Genomic DNA, 22,938 nt, shown 5'->3' with positions numbered 1-22,938 from the left:
ATAAGTACCGACTCTACAACAGGCATTGCTGAGTTCCTGGGTTGCAAAGAAATGCAAAACCAGACCCTGCTCTCGCAGAGCTAACTGGCTAATAGGGGAGATAACATGCAAACAACTAGGTACAACCAAGGTACAAGAGATGATCAACAGAAGAAAAGCACTAACCATAAGGGACATCGGAAAAGGCTTCCTGTAGAAGGTGGGGTCTTAGCTGGGACTTGAAGGAAGCTAGGACACGGAGAAGAGGAGGGAGAGAATTCTAGGCATGGGGGATAGCCAGTGAAAATTCCCAGAGTCAGGAGATGGAATGCTAGGGAAGGACTAGCAAGGACAGTGTCATTGGATTGTCGTTTAGATGGAGGAGTTGTGAAGAGAAGGTGTAAGAAATTGGAAAAGTACAAGAGGACCAAGTCACAAAGGCCTTTTATGTTTTATCCTGGGGGCGATTGGGAGCCATAGGAGTTTATTGAATGGGGAGTAATATGGTGATATTTACCTATTAGGGAAATAAATTGGATAGTGAAGTGGAGAAATGGACCATGATGAAGAGAGATTTCATTGTGATCCATCCTCCACTTCATTGTCCAATTTATTTCCCTAAAAGAGAATAACCTAAGGCTATTGGTTGGTTATTGTCCTTAGTGCTAGAGGAGGATCAAAATAACATCATTATATCAAGGTCAAGGTACAATGTGTTCAAGTGTAGCTGGTCAGACCAATATGAGCTCAGAAGGCTCTACCACACGCTAGGCACAATAGGCTATTGTGGTAATCCAGGCAGGGGGTGAGAGGGCTGGACCAGGGTGGTAGCAGTGTCAGAGAAGAGGAAAGGACATTATGAGAGACATTATAAAGACAAAATGTACAGGTCTTTGCAAAGATTGGATATGGCAGGGTGAAAAAGAGAAAGGAGTTGGGAGTGACACCTAGGTTGCAAACCTGGATGACTGCGAGGATGGTGGCCCCATTGACAATACTTGGGAAGTTGGTAAGACCTGAGGGTTTGTGGGAAAAGATGAGTTCAGTTTTGGACATGTGGGCTTTAAGATATCTATGATATATCCATTTTTGAATATACAATAATCAACTGGAAATTCAAGACTAGAAGCCAAGAAACAGATAAGAGCTGGGAAAATAGATCTAGGAATCATCATAATAGGGATAATAATTTATCCATGGAAGTTTCTGAGATCATGATGTCAAATAGTATAGAAGGAATAAAGGGTCCAGACAGGACTTGGAAGATATCCACAGTTAGTGGGCATGAACAGATGAATATCCAGCAAAGGAGATACCAAAAAGGAGAGGTCAGGTGGGGTCCAGCTTCTGAAGGACTTTGAAGACCAAACTGAGGATTGTGTACTTTATTCTGGAGGTAATAAGGAACCACTGGAGTTTACTGAATGTGGCAGGTGCAATGATGTAGCCAGATTTTTGCTTTAGTAAGATAAACTTGTCAGCAGAGTAGAGGATGGATTGTAGTAGGAAGAGACTTGAGACAGGGGAGATCAACTAACCGGTAATAGGTAAGAGGAGAAGGAGAGAGGAGTGTTATGAAGAGCTAGAAAGAAGGTTGTGTTTGTCCTTCATTCTCAAAGAGGACCATAACATCAGGGAAATGATGACACGACTTGCAGTTGACTTTGATTTGAGTGAGGGAGGGTTGTGCAAGGTCACCAGCCTCACTTTCTCCTCCCAAGCCATCTGGGTCCAGTGGCCTGATATTCACCAGGATGACTAGGGAAGGCCGAGGATGCATTGGGAGATCCTGGCCCTTTCAGGACTAAGGTCTTTTCAGGTTCTCACTTTGAGTGAGGTAATGCCCATTCAGTGAATAACCTCTTTAAGAACGAAGGGAGGATCAAGGGGAAGACAGTGAGTAATAGTGTCAAAGGCTGTAGAGAGGTCAAGAGGTAAAGAATGAGTAATTGGATTTTGCAATACTGAGATCATCAGTAACTTTGCAGAGAGTCCTTTCAGTTGAATGAAGAAATCAAAAACCATACTCCAGAGAGCTGAGAGAGTGAGAGGAGAGGGAAGCAAAGGCTCTGATTATAGATGGTCCTCAGAAGTGTTGTTCCTCAATTCACTCTTCATTTCCTCCTAAGTTGTACCCAGGACAATTAGTCATTATTCTCTTGGCCCTAGACTGGATTTGGGTTTGTAGAGCCTGCAAAAGTTGTTGAATGTCATCAGTTCAATGGCTTCTGCTTCATTTGGTAGCCAGGAGAGCAAGGGATCCAAATTCTTTGAGTTCATTGAGTGCTGTGTCTTGGAATGAATGTATAAATTCATTAATGAATGTCTTAAGTTCAAAATCCTGTTAATTTTTGTTGAGTAAGAAACACTTTTACTTTATTTCTCTGCTGTTTAAATGAACCAATTCACAAGGGTATGGAACTAGTCCTGTGATCTCATTGATTTAGGGAACTTCTGGGTGGTGAAACTTGCTTTGCCAGTGTAGTAGATCAGTACCTTCTTAGAAAGTTGCCTAGACTACTGAGCAGGTGGTGACTTGCCCAGGATCACAGACCACACCCCCCCACCACACCCCGTTATTGGAGGCAGGTCCTGAACACAAATCTTCCTGGCTCCAAGGGCAGCTCTCTTTCCACTACCCCTTGGCTGCCTCATTAGTAGGTACTTTTCCTAAATTCTTATTAATTCACAAATTAAACCACTATTTCTTCAAATTTTTTAAATATGTCATCATCATTAGTGTTTTGACTAAAACTATAGTAAACTTACATTTAAAAATTCTCCTGGGGGCAGCTAGGTGACACAGTAAGTAGAGCACCAGCCCTGGAGTCAGGAGGACCTGAGTTCAAATCTGGCCTTGGATATTTGACAGTTACTAGCTGTGTGACCTTGTGTAAGTCATTTAACCCCAAGTTGCCCTGCCTTCCCCCCTCCAAAAAAAATTCTCCCATCAGAAATCAATATTATTATATTAATTAACCCCAAGTTGCCCTGCCTTCCCCCCTCCAAAAAAATTCTCCCATCAGAAATCAATATTATTATATTAATTGACATTTTTTAAAGATGCCAATTTAAAATGAACTCCTCCATAACCTACCTTAATATTTGGTATCTTCAGTATTATTTAATTTCTCATCTAATCATCTCAGAGAGATAATGGGGAGTAACAAGTACAGTCATTTGTGAGTGAAATACTGGGATACAAAGATGCATAGGGTGGTCCCAGCCCTCAAGAGACCCGTGGTGTAGGGAAACAGAGGGGAAGGACATAAGCATTTATGAAATACCTACTATGTGCCAGGCACCGTGCTAAGCATTTTACAAATAGTATCTCATTTGATCTTCTCAACAACTGTGGGAGGCAGGTACTATTATTATTAATTATTATTATTCATTTATCTGTGTATCTGTTCAGTACCACCCTTAGATCTGGGCAACCTGACCCTGAAGATATGCCAACTGAGAGACGACAGGCAGATCACTCAAACCCTTAGTGCCCTAGGCTAGTGTTCTCCGAACTCATCTCAGTGAAAAATTTGTGTTGATTTAGAAATTTTATGCATGTGCTACTGTGCTAATAAGTTATATTATAAAACACAAAAATAGACATAAAAATGAGATAAAGGTGAAATAAATCCTAAATATTTATTAATAGTACCAAAATCTTTTTGCTCTTGCTGAAATATTAATTTTTAAAATCTTTAAACATTGATAGTAGCATACTCTTTATGTTCTGAGCAGTTAATCAGTTTTGATGTCCTGTATTTTGCTTCTTGGAATTTCAACTATGCCCCACATTGGCTGCTTAAAATTCACATGCTTTTCCCCCCCAAAAATTCACAAATTAAACCACTATTTCTTCAAATTTGTTTTTAAGTAAATCATTATCACTAGTATTTTCACTAAAAGTATAATAAACCTATATTTAAAAATTCCCCCATCAGAAATCAATATGATTTTATTAATAGAATGACATTTTAAAAAAGATGTGATAATCTCCTTTGCTACTGCACCCTGAGGACCATGGGGCAATTCAGTCTGACTTGTCTTCCTCAGAGGGAGGGTGTTGTCTTATTTATTCTGTTTGGACAGCTAATGCTTAACACAATACCTAGTAATATAGTGAGTTCTTCCTAAATGCTGGCTGTTTATTCATTCATTCATAAGAGGAGATGAGGGAGGATGGCAGTCCATGCTGAGGGAAGCATCATGAGTGAAAATACAGAGGCAAGAAGGTACATGTTTCTTTGGGAAGCACAGTGAGTACCTTAGAGTGACTGAAGTAGAGAGTATATATATTGGGAAGAATGGGAAATTAGATTGGATAGGCAAAATATAGTGGGATTATGTTTTAATTGAAAAATTGGGCAAAAGAGGGTTTTACAGGATGGGTAATGAGAGCACATTGTCAATTGTTTGTCTGAAGAATAATATGATGAAATTTGTATTTTAGGAATATTAAGTTGGCTTAATGGATTGAAAGGGAGAGAGACTGTAGACAAAAGGATCAGCTGGGAGATAAGTATAATAATTCAGGTGTGAAAGAAAGAGGGCCTTGGACTAGGGTGGTGGAAGTGGGAGAGGAAAACAGACCACCTAGAGTAACTCAAGTTGGCCAGACTCAGCCAAGCCAAGAGCTCTGGGCATTGGCTCCTGAGAGAAACCAGGTGGAGCCTGGCAGCTGCCAATGACTGCAATTTAGAAGTACAGATGAAAGGCAAGAACTGAAGTGTGGACAAAGGCAGTGACCACTTGTTATGAGGGCTCAGGTGAATGGTTGTTTGGGTAGCTCTTTGTCAGAACTTGGATCGTCCAAGTTGAGAAAGGAGGAAGGAAAAAGGTCTGATCTGAGGAGAGTGAACTGAAGTGACTTGGATCAGATAGTATGAGAAGCCAACTAGTTTATGACATAAGCAGATGAGAGGCACAGCAATTGTGGCATCATAGTCCAAAGCAATAGTTGTAAACTCTTTGAAGATAGCAAATTGTACTGGACAAAATTTCTTTATGAATCAGAGCTTTTAACTACATGGTCTCAGCATTCTTTCCTAGACTTGCCCTGACCTTAAAGGACCTCACCTCTTAAAGATTCTCTCCGTAAGACACCTTCAATTTCCTCACTTCAGAAGTAACATGAGTTGGGTAGAGGGATGTTTTGAGGCCGATCAATCAGTGAACACTTATTGAGCACCTACTATGCGAATTGGGAGGTAGACTAGTGTAATGGATAGAGCCCTAGACTTGGGAATAAGCAGGAACTGAATTTAAAATTCTGTCTAGGACACTTACTAGCTGTGTGACCATTTTGACCTCTCTGTGCCTCAGTTTCCTGACAAACTTCTGGTTCTAAACCTGCCAGGCACTAGGAAAACAAATATATAAAATGAAAAAGCTTTATGGATTCCAGAGCTATGATCTATCCCTACTACTTGGAGTAAGAATTTCATGGTAAATGATAATAGATCACACGCAGTAACTCATAAAGGGTCCATATAATAATCCTTCCCTTTCCAAGGAGTTCCACCTTCCACCCCAAAGATCCATTCAGGTCTGCTGTAGTAGGCTATCCTAGGGACTTGGCCTCCCCCTGACCAAAAGGAAAAAAATGAGGATTGACAGAGACATAGCCCCTAGTATTCTGGTGAGCTTCACTTTTACCCAAGAGACCTATATGATCTCTAGCCTTCTAGTATCACCCAGAGAGCTTTGGCTCCCCACAGAAGAAAATATAAATGTGAAGTTGCTAGAGAGATAACCTCTCACCTACTAAAAGAGAAAATAAAAGACCCAGAGCAATGTTTTTCTATTCTCCAGGTTATCGGGAATGAAATGTTCCTTGAAAGTAAAAGACCTAGAGCAATGTTTGTCTTTTCTCCAAGTTATTAGGGGTTCCTTGAAAGTAAAAGACCTAGAGCAATGTTTGTTTTTTCTCCAAGTTACTAGGGAATGAAATGTTCCTTCAAAGAATGGAAGACATATTTCAAAGGAGAAACAAGAGAGTCTATAGTTGTATTAAGAAGTTGGGGATTCAAAAAAAAGAAGTGAGGGGAAAGGAATAAAACCAAGAAAAAGAAGAAAAGAAGGATCTTAGCACCTTCGAAACAAAATAAAGAACAGGGGTGTGCTGGAGCCATCTCTTAGTGGTTACAAGAGCTGATTGTTAAATTCTCAGTATGTGCATTTCTACCTCAAAAATCAGCAATGCTACAAATAGGGGTTTGAGTAATTGTTTTGTTGGTTATCCAAACTTGACAAAGTGATGGCTAAAATGATGATAATGCAAATTAAACTTAAAAGTGGGTCCTATGTACATGTTTCTCTCCCAAGAGAGCTGGTTGTTAAACGTTTACCAACGTAACAGGATTCTTCCAATAAAAGATAGAACTAGACCCTCTTAAGAGAAGCAGCTTCTATCTGCCTCCAGAGAAAGAACTGATGGAGTCTGAATACAGATAAAAGCATACTGTTTTTCACTTTATTTTTCCATATTTGCTTTTGTCTGTTTTCTTTAATAACATGACTAATATGGAATTATGTCTTGCATGTTTCTACATGTATAACCTATATTGAATTGCTTACCATCTCATGGAAAGGGGAGGAAAGGGAGGATGAGTATTTGGAACTCAAAATTTTAAAAAGTTAATGTTAAAAATTGCTTTTATATGTAATTGGGAAAAAATGAAATAGTAAAAAATAATTTTAAAATAATAAATAATAAAAAAATTTTAAAAAAATTTTAAAGAGAGAAGCAGATTCACGTGCTCTAAGGAATCATTATGTGGAGAAACGGTGCTACTAAGAGGATGATCTCAGAGAAAGAGGCAAATAACCATGGTTAGCGAGTTCTTGATGATGATAAGGCTGCCGTATGTTAAGCTAGTATGAACAAAAGATAGGTCTGCTGTCTACTCCATGAAAGTGTCTGTAAGAGAAGAGAGAGCCTCTTTAGAAATGATGATCTAATAAATAATGGAGGTGAAAAAAATAAAAAAAAGAAATGATGATCTAGACTACAGTGACTCACTCCTAACGATTCACATTAAGACAAATGGTGCCACCAGAAAGAACAAAAGCATTGATAGATATTGGAAGCAAACAAATAAAGACATTGGGAATATAAGTACTGTTATCCAATAAAATATAAGCTTTTTAGGGGCAAGGACTTTTATTTTTATCTTTGTATCCAGGACTCCTAGCAAAGTGGTTCGTGCATGGGAGATGCACAGAAATGCTCTGATTGATCACTATTGCCAAATGAAGGCAAGAACTATGGGGATGAAAGGTGAATTAAGGAGTGACAACAACAAAAACAACTTGTATTGTTATTATAAATGAAAACACTAATAACAACAAACATACATGAAACACAATTTTACTTATCAGTATTTAGGATGGTGCTTACAAAAAAAGGTTTGGATTATCGGACCTTGGTTCAAAAGGTCTTGGCTATGGAGGGAGTGAACTTAACAAGAAATAAGAAAAATATATTCATCTGGAATCTTGTGAATCTGATCAAGAGGGCTTGAAAATGGAAATAGAGGGAAAGGAGCAAGACTGCCTGTCTACATATCTGACAATATGGATTCCACAGAAAATTGCAGGTATCACATAGGATGAAAAATATGGGTAGAGAGGATCAGTAATTAAAGGAGATAATAGACATAATATTTAAGCAAAGAGTCAACAATAAAGCCCATGGGCTCACAAACACACCAAGTAATTAAAAGTTGAATTACTGACACTGATTCAAGGACACAAATTCAGCCTCCTTGATGTCTCTGAATTTTTGTGACTTTAGATCCATGATGGAAATGTGCTTGTAGAATAGCAATCCTTACTCGAGAGGAGCAGAAGGAATCAAAGGTATGGTGGGTTAGCATTTCATGGCATATGTAAGACACACAAGAATCAGAATGGGGAATACAGAAGAAGGCCATTTGGGGGAAGATAATAGTGATAGGTTATCTCACTTAATCCTAACAACAACTTTGTGAGGTAGGTGTTATTATTATCACCATTTTATAAGCGGAGAAACTGAGGAAGATAGGTCAAGTTACTTATCCAGAAGCACACAGCTACTTTACATCTAAGGGAGGATTTGAACTCACATCTTCCTGACTCCTAGGCCAATACATCATCCGTTAACACCACCTAGCTCCCTCTCTGTGGATGTGGAAACAAGAGCCATTGTGGGAGCATATCACAGACTTCTTGGGCAGAAGGGAAAAATGGAATAGGGGTTTGGGAAACAGATCACAAACTTTGCAGAGAGGAATGACATAGTAATGATGAGAAGGAAAAAGAGAAAGAAAGAAGAGAGACAGCAAGAAGAAGGAAGGAAGGAGAGATAGAGGGAGGAAGGGAGATGGAAGGAGAGAGGGAAAGAGGAACGAAAGAAGAAAGGAAAGAAAGACGAAAGGAAGGAAGGAAGGAAAGAAAACTTATTAAGTTCTGACTATAGCTAAGGGCTGTGCTAAGTGTTTGATCTGTAGTACTAAAGCAAAGAAAGCTTACTTTCTAATAAAGAGAGACAGCACAAATTGAAAAGTGGGGTCCAAGGAGAGGTATTGTGGTTTGGAAAGTTACAAGGATGGTGAGTAAAGCCACAGGGGATTAAATTGACATTCTCTTTCAGGAGGCAAAGAAGAGTTGATTTGATTGTTTCCAGAAGAGGAAAAGAGGAAGAGAACTCAGAAGCAAGAGAAGATACATGTGTAGCTGTTGGCAGTTCCTGGGAATAAAATGAAGTGTGGCCCAGAACTAGATGTAGGGATAGACTGAGGTGATGCCCACTTCAGACAGTCTCCAGAATGGGAGAGTTTGACTACCCAGATGCCTTCTGGAGTTTGTTTGCTTTTGGCACAAAAACAAAGCCACATATATTTTTATCTCACCTTAGTAATTCTTTGATTCTTTAAAAGGGAGAGGAAACAATAAGAGAAACTGTCATTCTGGACCCCATTCTAATCAGTAAGGAACAAAGCATTGCTAAAATAGAAACTCTAGAAAGCTTGGGAGGAGGCGACCACTCCATCTTAGAATCCACGATGCATAAGAAGAGGAAAGTTGGAAGTACTCTGACACATACACCCCAGATTTGGGGAGAACAGATGCCCACAGACTTCAGAGAAGGGAGAAGTAGATCACATGGCCTTAAATTCTATAGAGGAAATTACCCCAAGACAGATGGGAAAACTTAAGAAAAGGGAGAGCTATCTAAAGAGCCCAATGTGGGTACCGATTGACCAATTTACAACTTTAAAACACATATACAAAAAACAGAAGACACTGGGGCAGGTAGGTGTGGATGAATACAAAAGGTTACCATGGTCTTGAAAGAATACTGTCAGGAGTACTGAAGTTTACTTAAGGGGACAGATAAATATACTTCTGGTCCAGTACCCCTCTCAGAAACTGGAGAACAGAGGGGCCAGTCTTGAGACTCTTCTGCTCTCTTTATCACTGAAATCTCAGTCTCTCTTGGAAAGGGGTGGGCAAGATTCCACAGACAGCTATTGATGCCTATTGTGAACTGCATCAGCACCAAATGTGCACATGTACTTCTTGGGTGAGTAACACAGATACACCTTACAAAAACAAACACCCCACCCCCTCCACACATAGCTTTAGATATTGATTATTTACTTACTACTTGCTTTTCATCTAGTTGCATTCTAATGGAGCTAAAAATTTTTATCAAGATACAGAAATAACTCAGGCTTATTTTACCCCCTTATTTCTGTTTCTTTTTTTCCCACTGATTTTCACACAATCTGTTTCCCTTAGAATTCAAGTAGTCCCTAGTCCTAAATTTGATTTGTATTTTTTTCTTTTTTGGGGAGAAGAAGTCAAGACAATTGGGGTTAAGTGACTTGCCCAAGGTCACACAGCTAGTAAGTGTGTCAAGTGTCTGAGGCTGGATTTGAATAAATTTGATTTTTGAAAGACTCAAATACACATTACTTAGCAGAGAGTTTAACACACAGTATCATTGTTGCTGTTCAGTCATTTTCAGTTGTGTTCGATTCTCTGTGACCCCATTTGGGGTTTTCTTGGCAAAGATACTAGAGTGGTTTGCCATTGCCTTCTCCAGTTCGTTTTACAATAGAGGAAACTGAAGCAAAGAAGGTAAAGTGACTTGCTTAGCATCACCCAGCTATTAAGTGTCTGAGGCCAGATTTGAAGTCAGGAAGAGAGGAGTCTTCTTGACTCCAGTCCCAGTGCTCTTATCTGCTGTGTCACCCAGCTGCCCTCCCCTTGAGCACACACTAAGCTGCTAATAAATGCTTATTGCCTGAATGACTTTCAAATTACAACTCTCAAAGACTATGGAATGAGGTAACTCTCTTCTCTCAAGAACTTGATTTAGGGATTAGGCAATTGTTTTATGTCTAAAGGACCTTCAGGAATAATTAGTAAAAATGATCATGTTTAAAAGGAAATTGCTAAAAAAAATCCAAGTAATTTTCTTTAAAAAGCCTTTAGGAATCCATGGGGAAAGAAACTTTTATTTCAAACTATTATAAAGTTATTCTGATGACTGCTGCTCAAGTGCCATCAAGATCTGAGTTAGAATGGAATCCTATAGGGAATCAGGAGCCGCTCACTAGACTAGAGTATATGTAGCAAGGGAGTAGAGCCTACTCAGTAGGTGGGTAAAGGCTGTTAAGCAGGAGAGTACTCTTAATGGTCAGACCGATGTTTTAGTAATATCATTGGCAGCTTTATGGAGGATTACTTACCTAGGACAATACGTCCAAGAGCTAGGATTTGGTTAAACATTAATGACAATTTAGGATTACAAATAATCACTTGGCCATAAGGCTAGACAAACAAAATTGATGTTGAAGGGAGAAAAAAAATGGCATATTCACATCTTAGGCTCCAAGTGACCTCACTGTAATATTGCTACCCTTCAGAGCCTATCTTGAAAAAGAGTCTTTCTATGTTCTCTTTTGTTTACTTCTCTTCCTTCCCCTTTTGGAGATCTGTCCCCACAGCTGCCTGGTTCTTTCCTCCCACCTTCTTTAGACTGGCATCCTGGGAATTTTGATAACTGCGGTCCTTTCTTCATCCCACTTCCTTTGGACAACATAATAAGTTAAAGTTTAATCATTCTGTCACTTTTTTTTCTAACTCTGGGGAGCCCAACCCTCTGGCCTTTTACTCATCTAGTTCAGGTGATAAAACGAATCTCAGGCCCCAGAGACTAAGTCTTACATTAGAATAAGTCTTGGAATTTCTGTTTCTTACTTTGCTATCACCAGTAAGATTGTTTTTTCACTCATACTTAGCTCTTGGGTAATTTTACGGTGTTTCAATGCTGTTTAGTAAATGTCAATTTCCTCATCTCATTCAAATTCTATGGAAATGTAAGGAAAGAAGCTAAGGCTTATAAGTGACCTTTGGCTCGGGAACTTCCATGTTATCTGGTGTTTGGATTTTCTCCTCATTTGACAACTGCTGAGATGGTTTGTTCTTTTTGGGTGGAGAAGGTATCATCTACTCATTAAGTTGGACAGGAGCTATGCTGATAAAATTTGAAACAGTCTTTTAAAATGATTTTTGTTGTATTTCTTGGCTTCTATATTTGTATGAATCCTTAGAGAAATTTACTAGCATAATTGAAATGTTTTAGAACATCCCATAGAGCATAATAAAGGCCATGTAACAATGTAATTTCACATCATTAATAAGTTGTGTTTGTCTCAAACCTCACATCTGGAAAAAATCTTGGAATTGCTGAATGACCAATGTATAAGGTTTCCAGTTATGTGATGCTCTCATGTGGCAAGTGAATGACATGTACTTAAGGAAAACCTTTGCTATCTAGGACCGTACTTCCCAAACTTTCGTGACTACAGAATACGTGTAAGATTGAGATATATTAATAGTACTCATAAATGTAAGTCTGGGGAGGAAGTTGGCTTGGTTCAGATTTTCTCAAATAAGCTTCTTTTATAGGGATTAGGATTAGACCTGTGACTTCATTAGTATAGAGAACTCCCAGATGAAGAAATTCTCTCCACCAGTGCAGATTACTACATCCTCTGCAATTTACAGTTATTAAACAGTTGCCTAAATCACTGAGAAGTTAAGTGATTCACCCAGGGTCATGTGTCAGAAGAAGGATTTGAAATGAGATTTTCTTGGTTCCAAAGCCATTATTTATTATTCACTACACCATGACCTATCTCATTACACAAATAGAAGGAATTGTTAAAGATTAGGTAGATGTGTTTGATTCTAGAATAGGAACTGGACCTGTGATTTTATTGATGTAGGGAATTTTCAGGTAAAGAAACCCTTTCTACCAATACATTGTTATTGTGTTAGAGTGTTGTTAGAGTGAAGGTTTTAAGCTGGGGTCCATGAACTTTTTAAAAAAATATTTTGATAACTGCAATTTCATTATAATCATCATTACATGTAACTATATTTTATCATACTATTTCTTTATTTACAATATTATTTATTTTATCTTTATGCATTTAAAACCATTATCCTGAGAAGGGCTCCTTTCAGCTTCACCACAGTGCCAAAGGGGTCCATGATATAAAGAAGGTTAAGAAACAATATCTTAGACAGTTGCTTAGTTGTTCACTTATATGCCCAGGGTGATATTGCCAATATTTGTCAGTAGTGGGGCTCAAACATAGGTCTTTCCAGTTCCAAAACCTACTTTCTATGCACTACATGACATTATCACTCATTGACGTCATGGGGAACATGGGAGTTCTGCAAAAATACAGAATTCATAGAGTCTCACAGTTGGTAGAGATCTCAGAGGCCATTATCTAGTCCAAATGGTACCAGATCAAGGATCTCCTCTACAACATCCCTAACCTTTTCCCCTCAACCTTCACTTGAATACCTTTAATGAGAGGGAACCCACTGCCTGCAGAGGCAGCCTGTTCCATATGTGGATAGCTGCCCTTGTTAGGAAATTTTTCATGACAATGATTCTTTGGGACTTCCTTCCACCTATTGCTTCTGGTACTATTGTTCACTGAGGACAAGCAGAACAAGTGTAATCTATCTTCCATGTAGCCATCCTTCAAAATATTTAAAAACACTTCTAGTACCCCATTCTAGGTATTCTCCATGTACAATCTCAAGGACTTCTAGCAACCTGCTTACCATCTTTAAAGTTCCATTAGTTTAGGAATGTCAGCCTAGAGCAGTAGTCTCCAAAGTGGATTGTGCAATGGACCATTGTCCATTGTGGATATGGAAAGGAAATATTAGAGCTTCCATTTACTTTTATTTTTATCTAAAAACAATAAATTGAGCCAGATTGACAGTGGCATCTGCACTAGGTTTTATGTCAGATGGCCTCATGGCATATGCTCAATTCAAGGTATCCTAAAGTAAGAGCTGGAGCTCCATTGTGTCAAAGGGTTGACAGTGGCACCCTCACTCATTCATTTGCTTTCAGCATATTGTGACATATTGCAGTTTATGTGTGCCTGGTCAAGTAGATTTTGGGATTGTTTTAGGTAGTTTTAACTAAACTAGCACTAACAAAATGAAGATTTGGCTTAAAAATATTCCTGTAATAAAACCACTGATTAAAGATGATTTCATTAATTTGAGCACGTGCAAATGAGAAATTGGCAGAGTTGACGCTTCTTTTCCTAGTACTTCTTCCTAAAGCACATTATGAAGTAAAAAGAAGGATGATCTAGTTGGATCTGAGAAGAGATCAGCCAAAAATTCAAAATTATCATTGAAACAGGATATCAGATATTGTTAACAATGAATCTCTTTCTAAGTGTATCTTATGACTCTTGATAGTAGCTAATGAGAGTATGAAGCCATCATGATTAGCGAGGCATTTGAAAAACTTTTAGCTTTTCTTGATAAAAACTATCTAGACCATTCACAAAAATTCTTATGTCAACACATTTAAAACCACAGAATCATAATCTTACAACTTGATCTTAAAATTTCCAAACCAAGATACTCAGTTTTGAATATGTTTGTTAAAAGGATAAAAATGCAACATCTTCTGATTAATTTGCAAGAATATAATGGATTGACATAAGGAAGATGGAACTTTACTAGCCAAATTTCAACAATGACCTTAGAATAACTAACAAATGGGATTGACAGATTAGTATCATGATTTTGTGAGGGTGGTCAATGATCATTGCTTCCAGTAGTATTCATATCTTTGTGAAGCCTCATTTTCAGCTATGACAGCCATTTAAATCAAATGTCAAAATAAATTGAATGTAGAACCAGTCCATTGACTTGTCATTTCACAAAATTTTAGGTCAAGATTTTTAAAAATAATAGAGAATATTGGATTGCATTGCTTTTACTAAAATATCAGCTAGGTGGCATGGTGCTTCAAGGGCTGAGCTTGGAGTCAGGAAGCATTTCCTTTCACTAATGCAATTACAAATGACAATAATAGTTCTGTTGAGATCACCAAGCCAGCCAGCATACCCGTCCATTTTCTTTTTACTATTTATTCTTTGTTGGACCTGAAATCAAACGGTTTGAGAGTCAAGAACAGGTAAAGCCAATTGCCAAACTGTAGCTCCTAATAGAGAAAACCTCATCTCCAGAAGCAAAATTGCAAAGTGAATGGGCAATCTTTATGGTCAAGTACACTGATATGTCATAAATGTACCAACAGGCAGCTAGCTGCTGTAGTAGCTAGAGCACTGGGATGGAATCAGGAAGACCTAAATTCAAGTCTGGCCTCAAACATTTCCTAGCAGTATTACCCTGGGCAAGTCATTTAACCTATATTTGCATCCATTTCCTCAATTATGAAATGGGGATAATAACAGCACCTACCTCAAAGATTGTTATAAAGGATCAAATGAGATAATATTTGATAACACTTATAAACACTTAACACAGTGCCTGTTACATGGTAGGTGTTATATAAATGTTAACTATTATTATTAATCTTTTTATTCATGTGATAATTCTTCAATTTCATTAAAATATTTATATTTCCCACATGAAGAATATCCTTTTAAAGGATATTTAAAGCTTTTGCACTTTAATAGCCTCAGAGAACTGCTTAGAACATTGAGAAGTAATGATTTCCCCAGGGTCACATAATAAGTCTGGGGGCAGCTGGGTGGTTCAATGGATAAAGCTCCAAGCCTGGAGTCAGGAAGACCTGAGTTCAAATCCAGCCTCAGATACTTACCAGCCATTTGACCCTGGGCAAGTCACTTAACCCTGTTGCTTCAGTGTCCTCATCTGTAAAATGAGCTGGGGAAGCAAATGGCAAACCACTCCAGTATCTTTACCAAGAAAACTCCAGATGGGCTCATGAAGAGTCAAATACAACTGAAATAACTGAATAACAACAAACCCACAATGTGTCAGTGGAAGGACTTGAACTCTGATGTTAACTTTCTTTTGCCTAAGCCATACTTTCAGTCATTATATAAGATAAGAATGAAAAGTTAATGGAAAAAACCCTTAGGATTTCAAATTATTTCATCACAATTGATTTAAGTTTGCAAAAACCTTTTCTATAGGTTTTATTTTTAATTAATGACAAACTTGGGAAAGAAGACATAGAGTAGCAATTCTTAACCTTTTTTTTCCTTGTCATGGACCCCTTTGGTAGCCTCGTGAAAACTATGGACCCCTTCTCAGGATCATATTTTTAAGTAATTGAAGGAAATGCTGAAATTTGTTTAAAGGAAAAAAATTACATCTTTATTCCAATATAATTAGCATTTGTAATCATACTTATTTTGTTTTATGCATTTAAAACATTGTTATAAGAATAGCTAGCAGAACACTTCAAGGTTTGCAAAGTGCTTTACAAATATTTTCTCATTTCATTCTTACAACAACTCTGGAGGTGGAAGCTATCATTATCTCAATTTTACAGATGAAGAAACTGAAGCAGACAGTTTAAGAAAGGTATAATTTAATAAACAAATGTAAATATAATTAATAACAAATAAATAATTGTAAAAAATAAACAGATAATTAATAGAGTTGCAATTTGTTCCCATCCAAGTTCATAATACCCCCCTGAAATCTATCTACAGATCTGCCAACCCTTAGCATAGAGGTAACTCTAAAATTATAATTATATTTTTATTAAGAGATATTGTTAAGATTATTTTGATGACTCACTTCCTTGTCAGAAAATTTATAACCGGAAATAGAAATAACCTAGCAGTCACAGAACTTTGATAAGGAGGACTATAGTATGAAATGATTAATGAAAAAATCACCCAATAAAGTCCTGCCCCAGTGTCTCATTGTGACGTGGAGATGACCCTTCATTCTAAAGGCTATGTCATCAGTGATAGCTTGGGCAAGTTCTGGTCTGCTGAAAAAGGCTTAACCCTGTTTAAAATCCCATAAAGGATCATAAAGAATTGGATACAACTAAAATGACTGAAAAACAACTTGATGCCAGGGATGCAGCAAGCAACTGTGGTCTTACTGCTAATGTTTTCCCTGTGAGATTAGCTTCTATTTATTCTCTCCATATATTATACGAGTATAGTTTGCATGTTGTCTCTCCCATTAGAATGTGAGTGCCTTGAGAACAGAGACTGTGGGGTTTTGTTTGTTTTGGTTTCTTGGTTTTGGGGTGTTTTTTTGCCTTTCTTTGCTTTTCCAGCCCTTGACATAGTGTGTGGCACATATTAGGTCTTTAATACGTGCTTATTAGACTTACTGGCTAGCTAGTTTTGGAGATACTAGCTACCAGATGCTAAAGTGTTTTGGGTTACAGATACTCACAGTAAAACACTGACTAGAATGTAGAGGTATTGAGAGTTGCTTCTGTAGAGAGAATACTAACTAAAATAATGTCAAATAGTCCAGGAAACATAGTTATCTCTGGAAGTCTTGGAGGTAGTGAAAGGGAGATATGGGATTAGGTCGAGGTGAAATTTAAGGGAAATGTGAGAGATTGCTGGTCCTCAGACTCTGCATTCCTCCCTCTGTCTACCACAGCACACTGTCATTATGAGCTCAGTTTGTTGTGGCGGTTTTAATTTATAAAACAAGGACAATAATGCTTGAGCCGCCTCTCGGGATACATGTTAGACTCTCTAGCACATCATTCACCCAAACTCCCATGTTCAAAATTTGAAGCTTATTTTGGGTGCTCCCTTTTCCCTTTTTAGGATGCTAAATCCTCTTGAATGTATAATGCTTTAGCTTCTCTTGCATTTTCTTTTCCTCTCCTGCTACAAAATTAGTGCAACCTGGGACTATGGTAAAGACCTATTTATTCATTTTCCTGCCGCTGCTCCTCTCCAAATAATCTTTTAAATCTCTGCCAGAATAACTTGATCAGAGGAACACATAATTTATAGCTGTAGGGAAACTTGGAGTTCATTTCAGGGGTTCTTGAGCTGGAACCCCCTTAAGTAATGAACCTCCAAGTGGTCAATTTATAGAATTTAGATGCAAAAAATTACAATGTAATTGATATATCTTGTAATCTTACCTATTTTATGCCCTTAAAAATGTTCTTCTGAGAATAATAAAAACTAGCATTTGTTATGGCAATATAAATATATAGCACTTTATAAATATATAAACATATATAAATATATAGCACTTTAATATTTGTAAATACTTTATGAATATAAATAAATAAATATTCAGAAATATTTTCCATCTTATCCTCACCACAACCCTGGGAGGTTGGTGCTATTAATCTCCCAATGTTACTGATGAAGAAACTAAGGCAAGCAGAGGTTAAGTGACTTGCTCAGAATCACACAGCTAGTGTCTAAAGCTGAAGGGTTTCCTTACTCCAGACCCAGTTCCATCCACTGCTGAAAAGGGAGAGAGATTCACCAACTAGCTGAAAAGGGATCCTGAGGTTTCATTAGCCTGCCAGAGGAGTCCATGACACAAAAAAGGTTAAGAACTGCTGATGTAGTACAATTCTCTCATTTTACAGACGAAGAGAATGAGGCCTAGAGAAATTAAATGCATTATTGCTCAGTCACATAGTTAATGAGTAGAAGAGGGAGTAAGAAAACCTTCTGGTGCCAAACCCTGGGATCCTTCTAGCTTCCTGGTCCTTTGTTTTGCAGTTCTGCTGCGTACTTTTTTTAACCTATGATTTCATCCCTGTCCTGACCTCTACCAATGCAACTTGGCACCTTCTCTACAATTTGTAGTCACAGACTGTTACTTGTAGTACTGAGAGGGTAAGTGACTTGCCAATATATGTAGAAGAGGTAGAATTTGAACCCAGAACTTCCTCCCTCTGAGGTCAGCTCTCTACCCATGTCGTTGGGATGTCTTATTTAATGCATGCACTTCTCATATAATATTGCCTGTTACAGATATCTGAGCTTGAATCACACACCTTTTATCAGACCAAGATCTCCATGAGAGCATGAGATGGTATGTGTGCCATCCCAGCTTCTGCCTACCTCCAGGACTAGCCTGGCACCTGATATAAATGCTTAATAAATGTTTATTGAATGAATGAATATTTAATGAGAATATTTATGTGAATGGATCACAGAGTCATAGCTCTAGTGCTGAAAGGGCCCTTGAAGACTATATATTCCAGTCCCCCTCATTCTGCAGAAGAAGATACTGAGGCCTGGGGAACCTCTCCAAGGTCACTCCCAAGGTTCTCTGACTTCCAGAGCCAGGGAGAACTAGGTAAGGGATCATGGAGATGGTGGTGGTGGTGGTGGGTGTTGATGGTGGTGGTGGTGGCTTTCAGTAAATGTTACTGTGTTTGTGTCCCTAGGATCTGCAGCCATCAAAAGGCCTCGGGAAAAGAGCCGCTAATACGGGGAGCCGACCCTCTGGGGCATTGTTCTCTTTAGCCACATACCCTAACCAGCTTCCCCTAATTATTCGGGAACTCCAGTGGTTTTGCTCCGGGCCGGCTTCTTCCCAAGGAACTGGCCCAAGGTCGAAGTCCAGAATTCGAAGCCCAACAGCAGCCTAGGTCTGCCATCCTTCTGGGTCCTCTCTTTTTGCTCCTAGATTCTAGTGCAGGGCCAGCAGGGCTGGAGCACAGCGCTTTGACAGCTACGGGTGAGCCAGAGTAGCTCAGAACTCGCCTGGTTAAAAGTCCTGGAGGCGAGCCCCACCTTCTGGGCCTTCTGATTGGCTAAAGGGATGGATTGGATAGATGGATGGATGGATGGATAGTCCGGAGGGTGGGTGGTTGAAGGGAGGAGGGAAGGAGAGAGGGGGAGGTGTGTGAACCGTGCCCATGTGAGAGGTTCCCTCTGCTGCGCCCAGGCTCGCAGCCACCGTCCCCGCAGAGGGACAAGGAGGTGGAGGAGAGGGAGAAGAAGAGGAGAAAGAGGAGAGGGAGGAGAGGAGAAAAGGGGAAGGAGGGAGAGAAATGTTCATGCGTGCGTGAGAACCTGAGGGTTCACGGTGTCCAGCCACGAGCCAGGGCGCAGACCTGTCAGGCCGCCAGCCCTTTGGGTGTGTGGAGCGCACTAGAAGGTGGGGGTGGTGCGTGTGTGGAGGAGGGGGCGTAGCACTGCGAGGCGTTGGCAGAGGCCGCGGAAAGAGAGGCTGCAACCAGGAGGCCGGCTCGGCCCCTGCCTCTTCCAGACTCTGGCCTCCCTCCCCCTCAGCCTCGCACCTCCTCCAGCCCGCGCGCCCCTTGCTAGCCGAGTCCGGCCCGGGAGCGCTGGGGGTAAGGGCTGCTCGAGACAAAGGGGGCACGGGGGAGCAGCTGGCGATGGCTTCTCTGAGCCTGGGGGGGCTGAGCGTGAACCGTGGCGGCGGCAGCAGCTCCAAGAAGAGCCTGAACGCCCGCAATGCTGCAGTGGAGAGAAGGAACCTGATCACGGTGTGCAGGTAAAGAAAGCCCCAGGCCGGACCGGAGCAGGGAGGAAGATAGGCAGGGTCGGGGGGTAGGGGGAGCCCCGGCTGCAGGTGAAGCCTCCCTGGGATTTCGCCCGCCAGGCCGTCGCCACTCGGGAAGAGGACGCGGAGCATCCCTCTGCAGGGACCAGGCGGGGGAGGAGCAGGCAGCTTCATCGGGAGGCTTCATTTGCCGAATGCCAAGTCCCCTGGTGCTGGCTTTTCTTACTCCAGCTGCTCACGTAGCCCTTTCCCCTCCCCTCCCTCTAGGAAGCTGCGTTACCTGCTGCACCTTCTGGGCCCACCTTCCTTCTCCCCACCTCAGCACCACCGCCTGGTGCAGGGGAGGCCTGGCCTCCAGGGAGGAAGAAGAGGAGAAAGGGGAAGGTGCAGCCTCCTGCTCTCACCTCTCTTCTTCTCCTGTCTCTCGGCTCGGGGTTTTTTCCCGGGCTTCCTTCCTGGGAGCCAGGAGAGAGGGTCACAACACTGGCATGGTCCGGGGTGTGTCCTTAGGGGGCACCTACATAGCTTTCTTTAGGGCCTGAGACACCTTCACCTTCCCCAGGCCTCGGTCTCCGCGGGAGGGGGATGGGGAGTTGTAGGGTGGAGAGTGAGGAATGAAGTCCTGGCTGTTGGGACGAGGAGAAACAGTCGTGCATACAGGGGTGCGGCTTCCATTTAAGAGGTGCTCCCGAGATGGAGCAGAGAACCACTTTTGGTACTGTTATTCCATAGGAAAGGAGGACAGTGGTAAACAACCCAGTGACATTCCTATCATTTTTCCTTACTGGCTTTTAAGAAAGTAATAAGATAGCGGGTTTAATCAGAACTTTGAGGATATGTTTTATGGTGGGAGGGGAGGTCTGTATTCAAGTGTTGTCTTTGACAGATACTCAGTGGAAGTCCCTGGGCAAATCCCTTTCCTTCTCTCTGCCTCCAGCCTGAGATCCTCTGTGTCTTTTAGATGAAGAGTGGGTGTTGCAGTGGTTAGAGTGGTGGATTTTTTTTTCTTTAAAGTGAGGAAGATCTGAGTTCCAATCTTGTCTCAGACACCGTGTGATCCCGGGCAAATTATTTCCTCTCCTTGAAACCCACTGAGTGTCCTGAAGTTAGTGATGATGTAGGGGAGGATTGTAGGTAGAGGATGTCCTAAGTATGCAAGTGTTGTAATTCCATTTAGTTCCATACCAGGTAGATCTTTCTTGCGGTGGCTTTCAGTTTTAAAAGTTACTGTGTAAGAGTTATCGTGCATGATGTATATATGTCATCATGTAAGAGGCAGTGTAGACAAAGCAACCTCAGTATCCAGAAGACCTGGATTCTGCCTCTGACAAATACTGACTGGGAGACTCTGGGCATATATCCCTTAACCTCTCTGCCTCCAGCCTGAGACCCTCTATGTCTACTAAGACGCAGAATAGGTGGTGCTTTGGAGAGTGCTACACTTAGCGTCAGGAAGATCTGAGTTCCAATCTTGCCTCAGACATTTCCCACATTTGTGACCCTGGGCAAGTCTTAACCTCTCAGCTTCAGTTTCCTTACCTGTAAAACTAGGATAATAGCAACTTCCTCATAGGGTTGTTGTGGGGATGAAATGAGATAAGGTATGTAAAGCACTTTGTGAATCTTAAAGCTCTATATAAATGTGAGTTATTGTTGTTATTCATTGCAAAGCAGGAACCAAAGTGCATTGTTAGAGAAAATGACCTCATTGGGATTCCCCTACATCAATGAAATCATAATCTGGCTTCATTTTCTTCACCCCCCCCCCAAAATGAGTCCATCTCTGTCTAATTTGTGAAGAAAAAAAGGATTAGGTTATTTCAAATGTATGTTTTACATAACATATAAAACCCTGTTCATTTTATAGCTAATCACCTCCCATGTGGCATTTGCCAGGTATAGGCAAAAAATGTATCTCCTTTGTCTACCATTGACCTCTAGAATATTGTATGTTTTCTTATTCTTTGTGTTTTGTTTCCTAAAGTTAATAATTTTCTAAATCAGAGAGGTATGTTTGTCTTTTAAACTGAATTTTCAGTAAATATGGGTTTTTGTTAGTGAAGATGCTCCCTGAACTCCTATACAGGAATTGGGAAGGCTATGGGTTTGAAATCATCTCTGACACTGTGACCTTGGACAAGTCACTTGCTCTTAATTTTCTCATCTTTAATATGAGAATACTGTACCACATTATCTCTAAAAGTTCATTCTAGTCTATAATCTATGACTTGGTGACAGTAGGAGCATAATGGATGTAGCAAGGTATAATGAAAAGAGCAAGTGATTGTGAGTCTGTCCATCTGTGTTCAAATCTTATTTCAGCTACTCAATGTTAGTGCACATCTGGACCCATTAATTAACCTCAGTTTCCTCATACGTGAAGAGGGAGATGAACTCGATCATCTCTAAGAACTGTGCCAGATTTAAAGCCCGTGGTCCTTCTCATTGTGTGTCTATTCCTTCCATGTAGCCAACCTGCCAAACCCAGTACTGCCCAGTGGAGAACAATTTAAGGATTTTCTTAACCTGAGGTCCATGAACATATTTTTTAAAAACCACACGTTTTGATAACTGTACTTCAATATGGTTCCTTTTATAATCCTGTGTATCTTATTTTATGCATTTAAAAATATTATTTTGAGAAGGGGTCCACAGGCTTCACCAGACTTCCAAACGGGTCCATGACACAAAAGGATTAAGAAATTCTGATTTAAAGCCATTCAAAACCACTTTGTAAGTGAGTTACTAGTAGAAATCTTAGAAATCACTTATTCATGGATTAACCCTGTTTGTACCATAAGATGCCTTTGGCACACTGGTGAAACTGGTGGACTTCTTCATCCAAGGACACTCTCAAAGTCTCTCTGAAGAACTTTGGTGTCGATTGTGAGACATGGGAGATGCTGGCACAGGACTGTCCAGCACGACACGCCAGCATCAAAGAAGGTGCTATGTTCTGTGAGCAAAGCAGAACTGCAGTAGCTCAAAAGAAATGAGATGAGCAAATTTAGAGACATCTCCTTCCCAGATGTTCATACTGGCTATGTGTGCCCGACCTGTGTGTGGGACACACATGACACACTGCACATTGACCTTGCCGTAGTGATGTCATCTTGGTCCTCTTCTATTATGAAAGACGATAAT

The 22,938-nt window shown here is 40.2% G+C and overlaps 2 protein-coding genes across 7 annotated transcripts in view; one reads left to right on the top strand and one right to left on the bottom strand.

Moving 5' to 3' along the window:
• LOC118849937 (ATP-dependent translocase ABCB1-like) overlaps positions 1-22,938 on the bottom strand; it is a 496,364-nt gene that overhangs the window by 412,184 nt on the left and 61,242 nt on the right. The window contains exon 1 of one of the 3 annotated variants that reach the window (XM_036759038.1): positions 3,077-3,198. The exons of the other annotated variants lie outside the window; for them this stretch is intronic. The gene's annotated coding sequence lies outside the window, so the exon portion shown is untranslated. Of the gene's footprint in view, positions 1-3,076; positions 3,199-22,938 lie in introns of those variants that run through there. 3 annotated transcript variants of the gene reach the window in all.
• Positions 19,141-22,938, top strand: part of RUNDC3B (RUN domain containing 3B) — a 121,441-nt gene continuing 117,643 nt past the window's right edge. The window contains exon 1 of one of the 4 annotated variants that reach the window (XM_036759048.1): positions 19,141-19,785. In XM_036759048.1, coding sequence (XP_036614943.1) covers positions 19,667-19,785 — 119 coding nt within the window. In that variant the 5' untranslated portion in view covers positions 19,141-19,666. The remainder of the gene's footprint in view (positions 19,786-22,938) is intronic. The other 3 variants (XM_036759046.1, XM_036759047.1, XM_036759045.1) reach the window with 3 other exon arrangements.

This window comes from Trichosurus vulpecula, chromosome 5 (genome assembly GCF_011100635.1).
Source record: "Trichosurus vulpecula isolate mTriVul1 chromosome 5, mTriVul1.pri, whole genome shotgun sequence".
Lineage (NCBI taxonomy): Eukaryota > Metazoa > Chordata > Mammalia > Diprotodontia > Phalangeridae > Trichosurus > Trichosurus vulpecula.
Note: the sequence above shows the minus strand (reverse complement) of the source record. Positions and strands in the feature narration are given on the sequence as shown.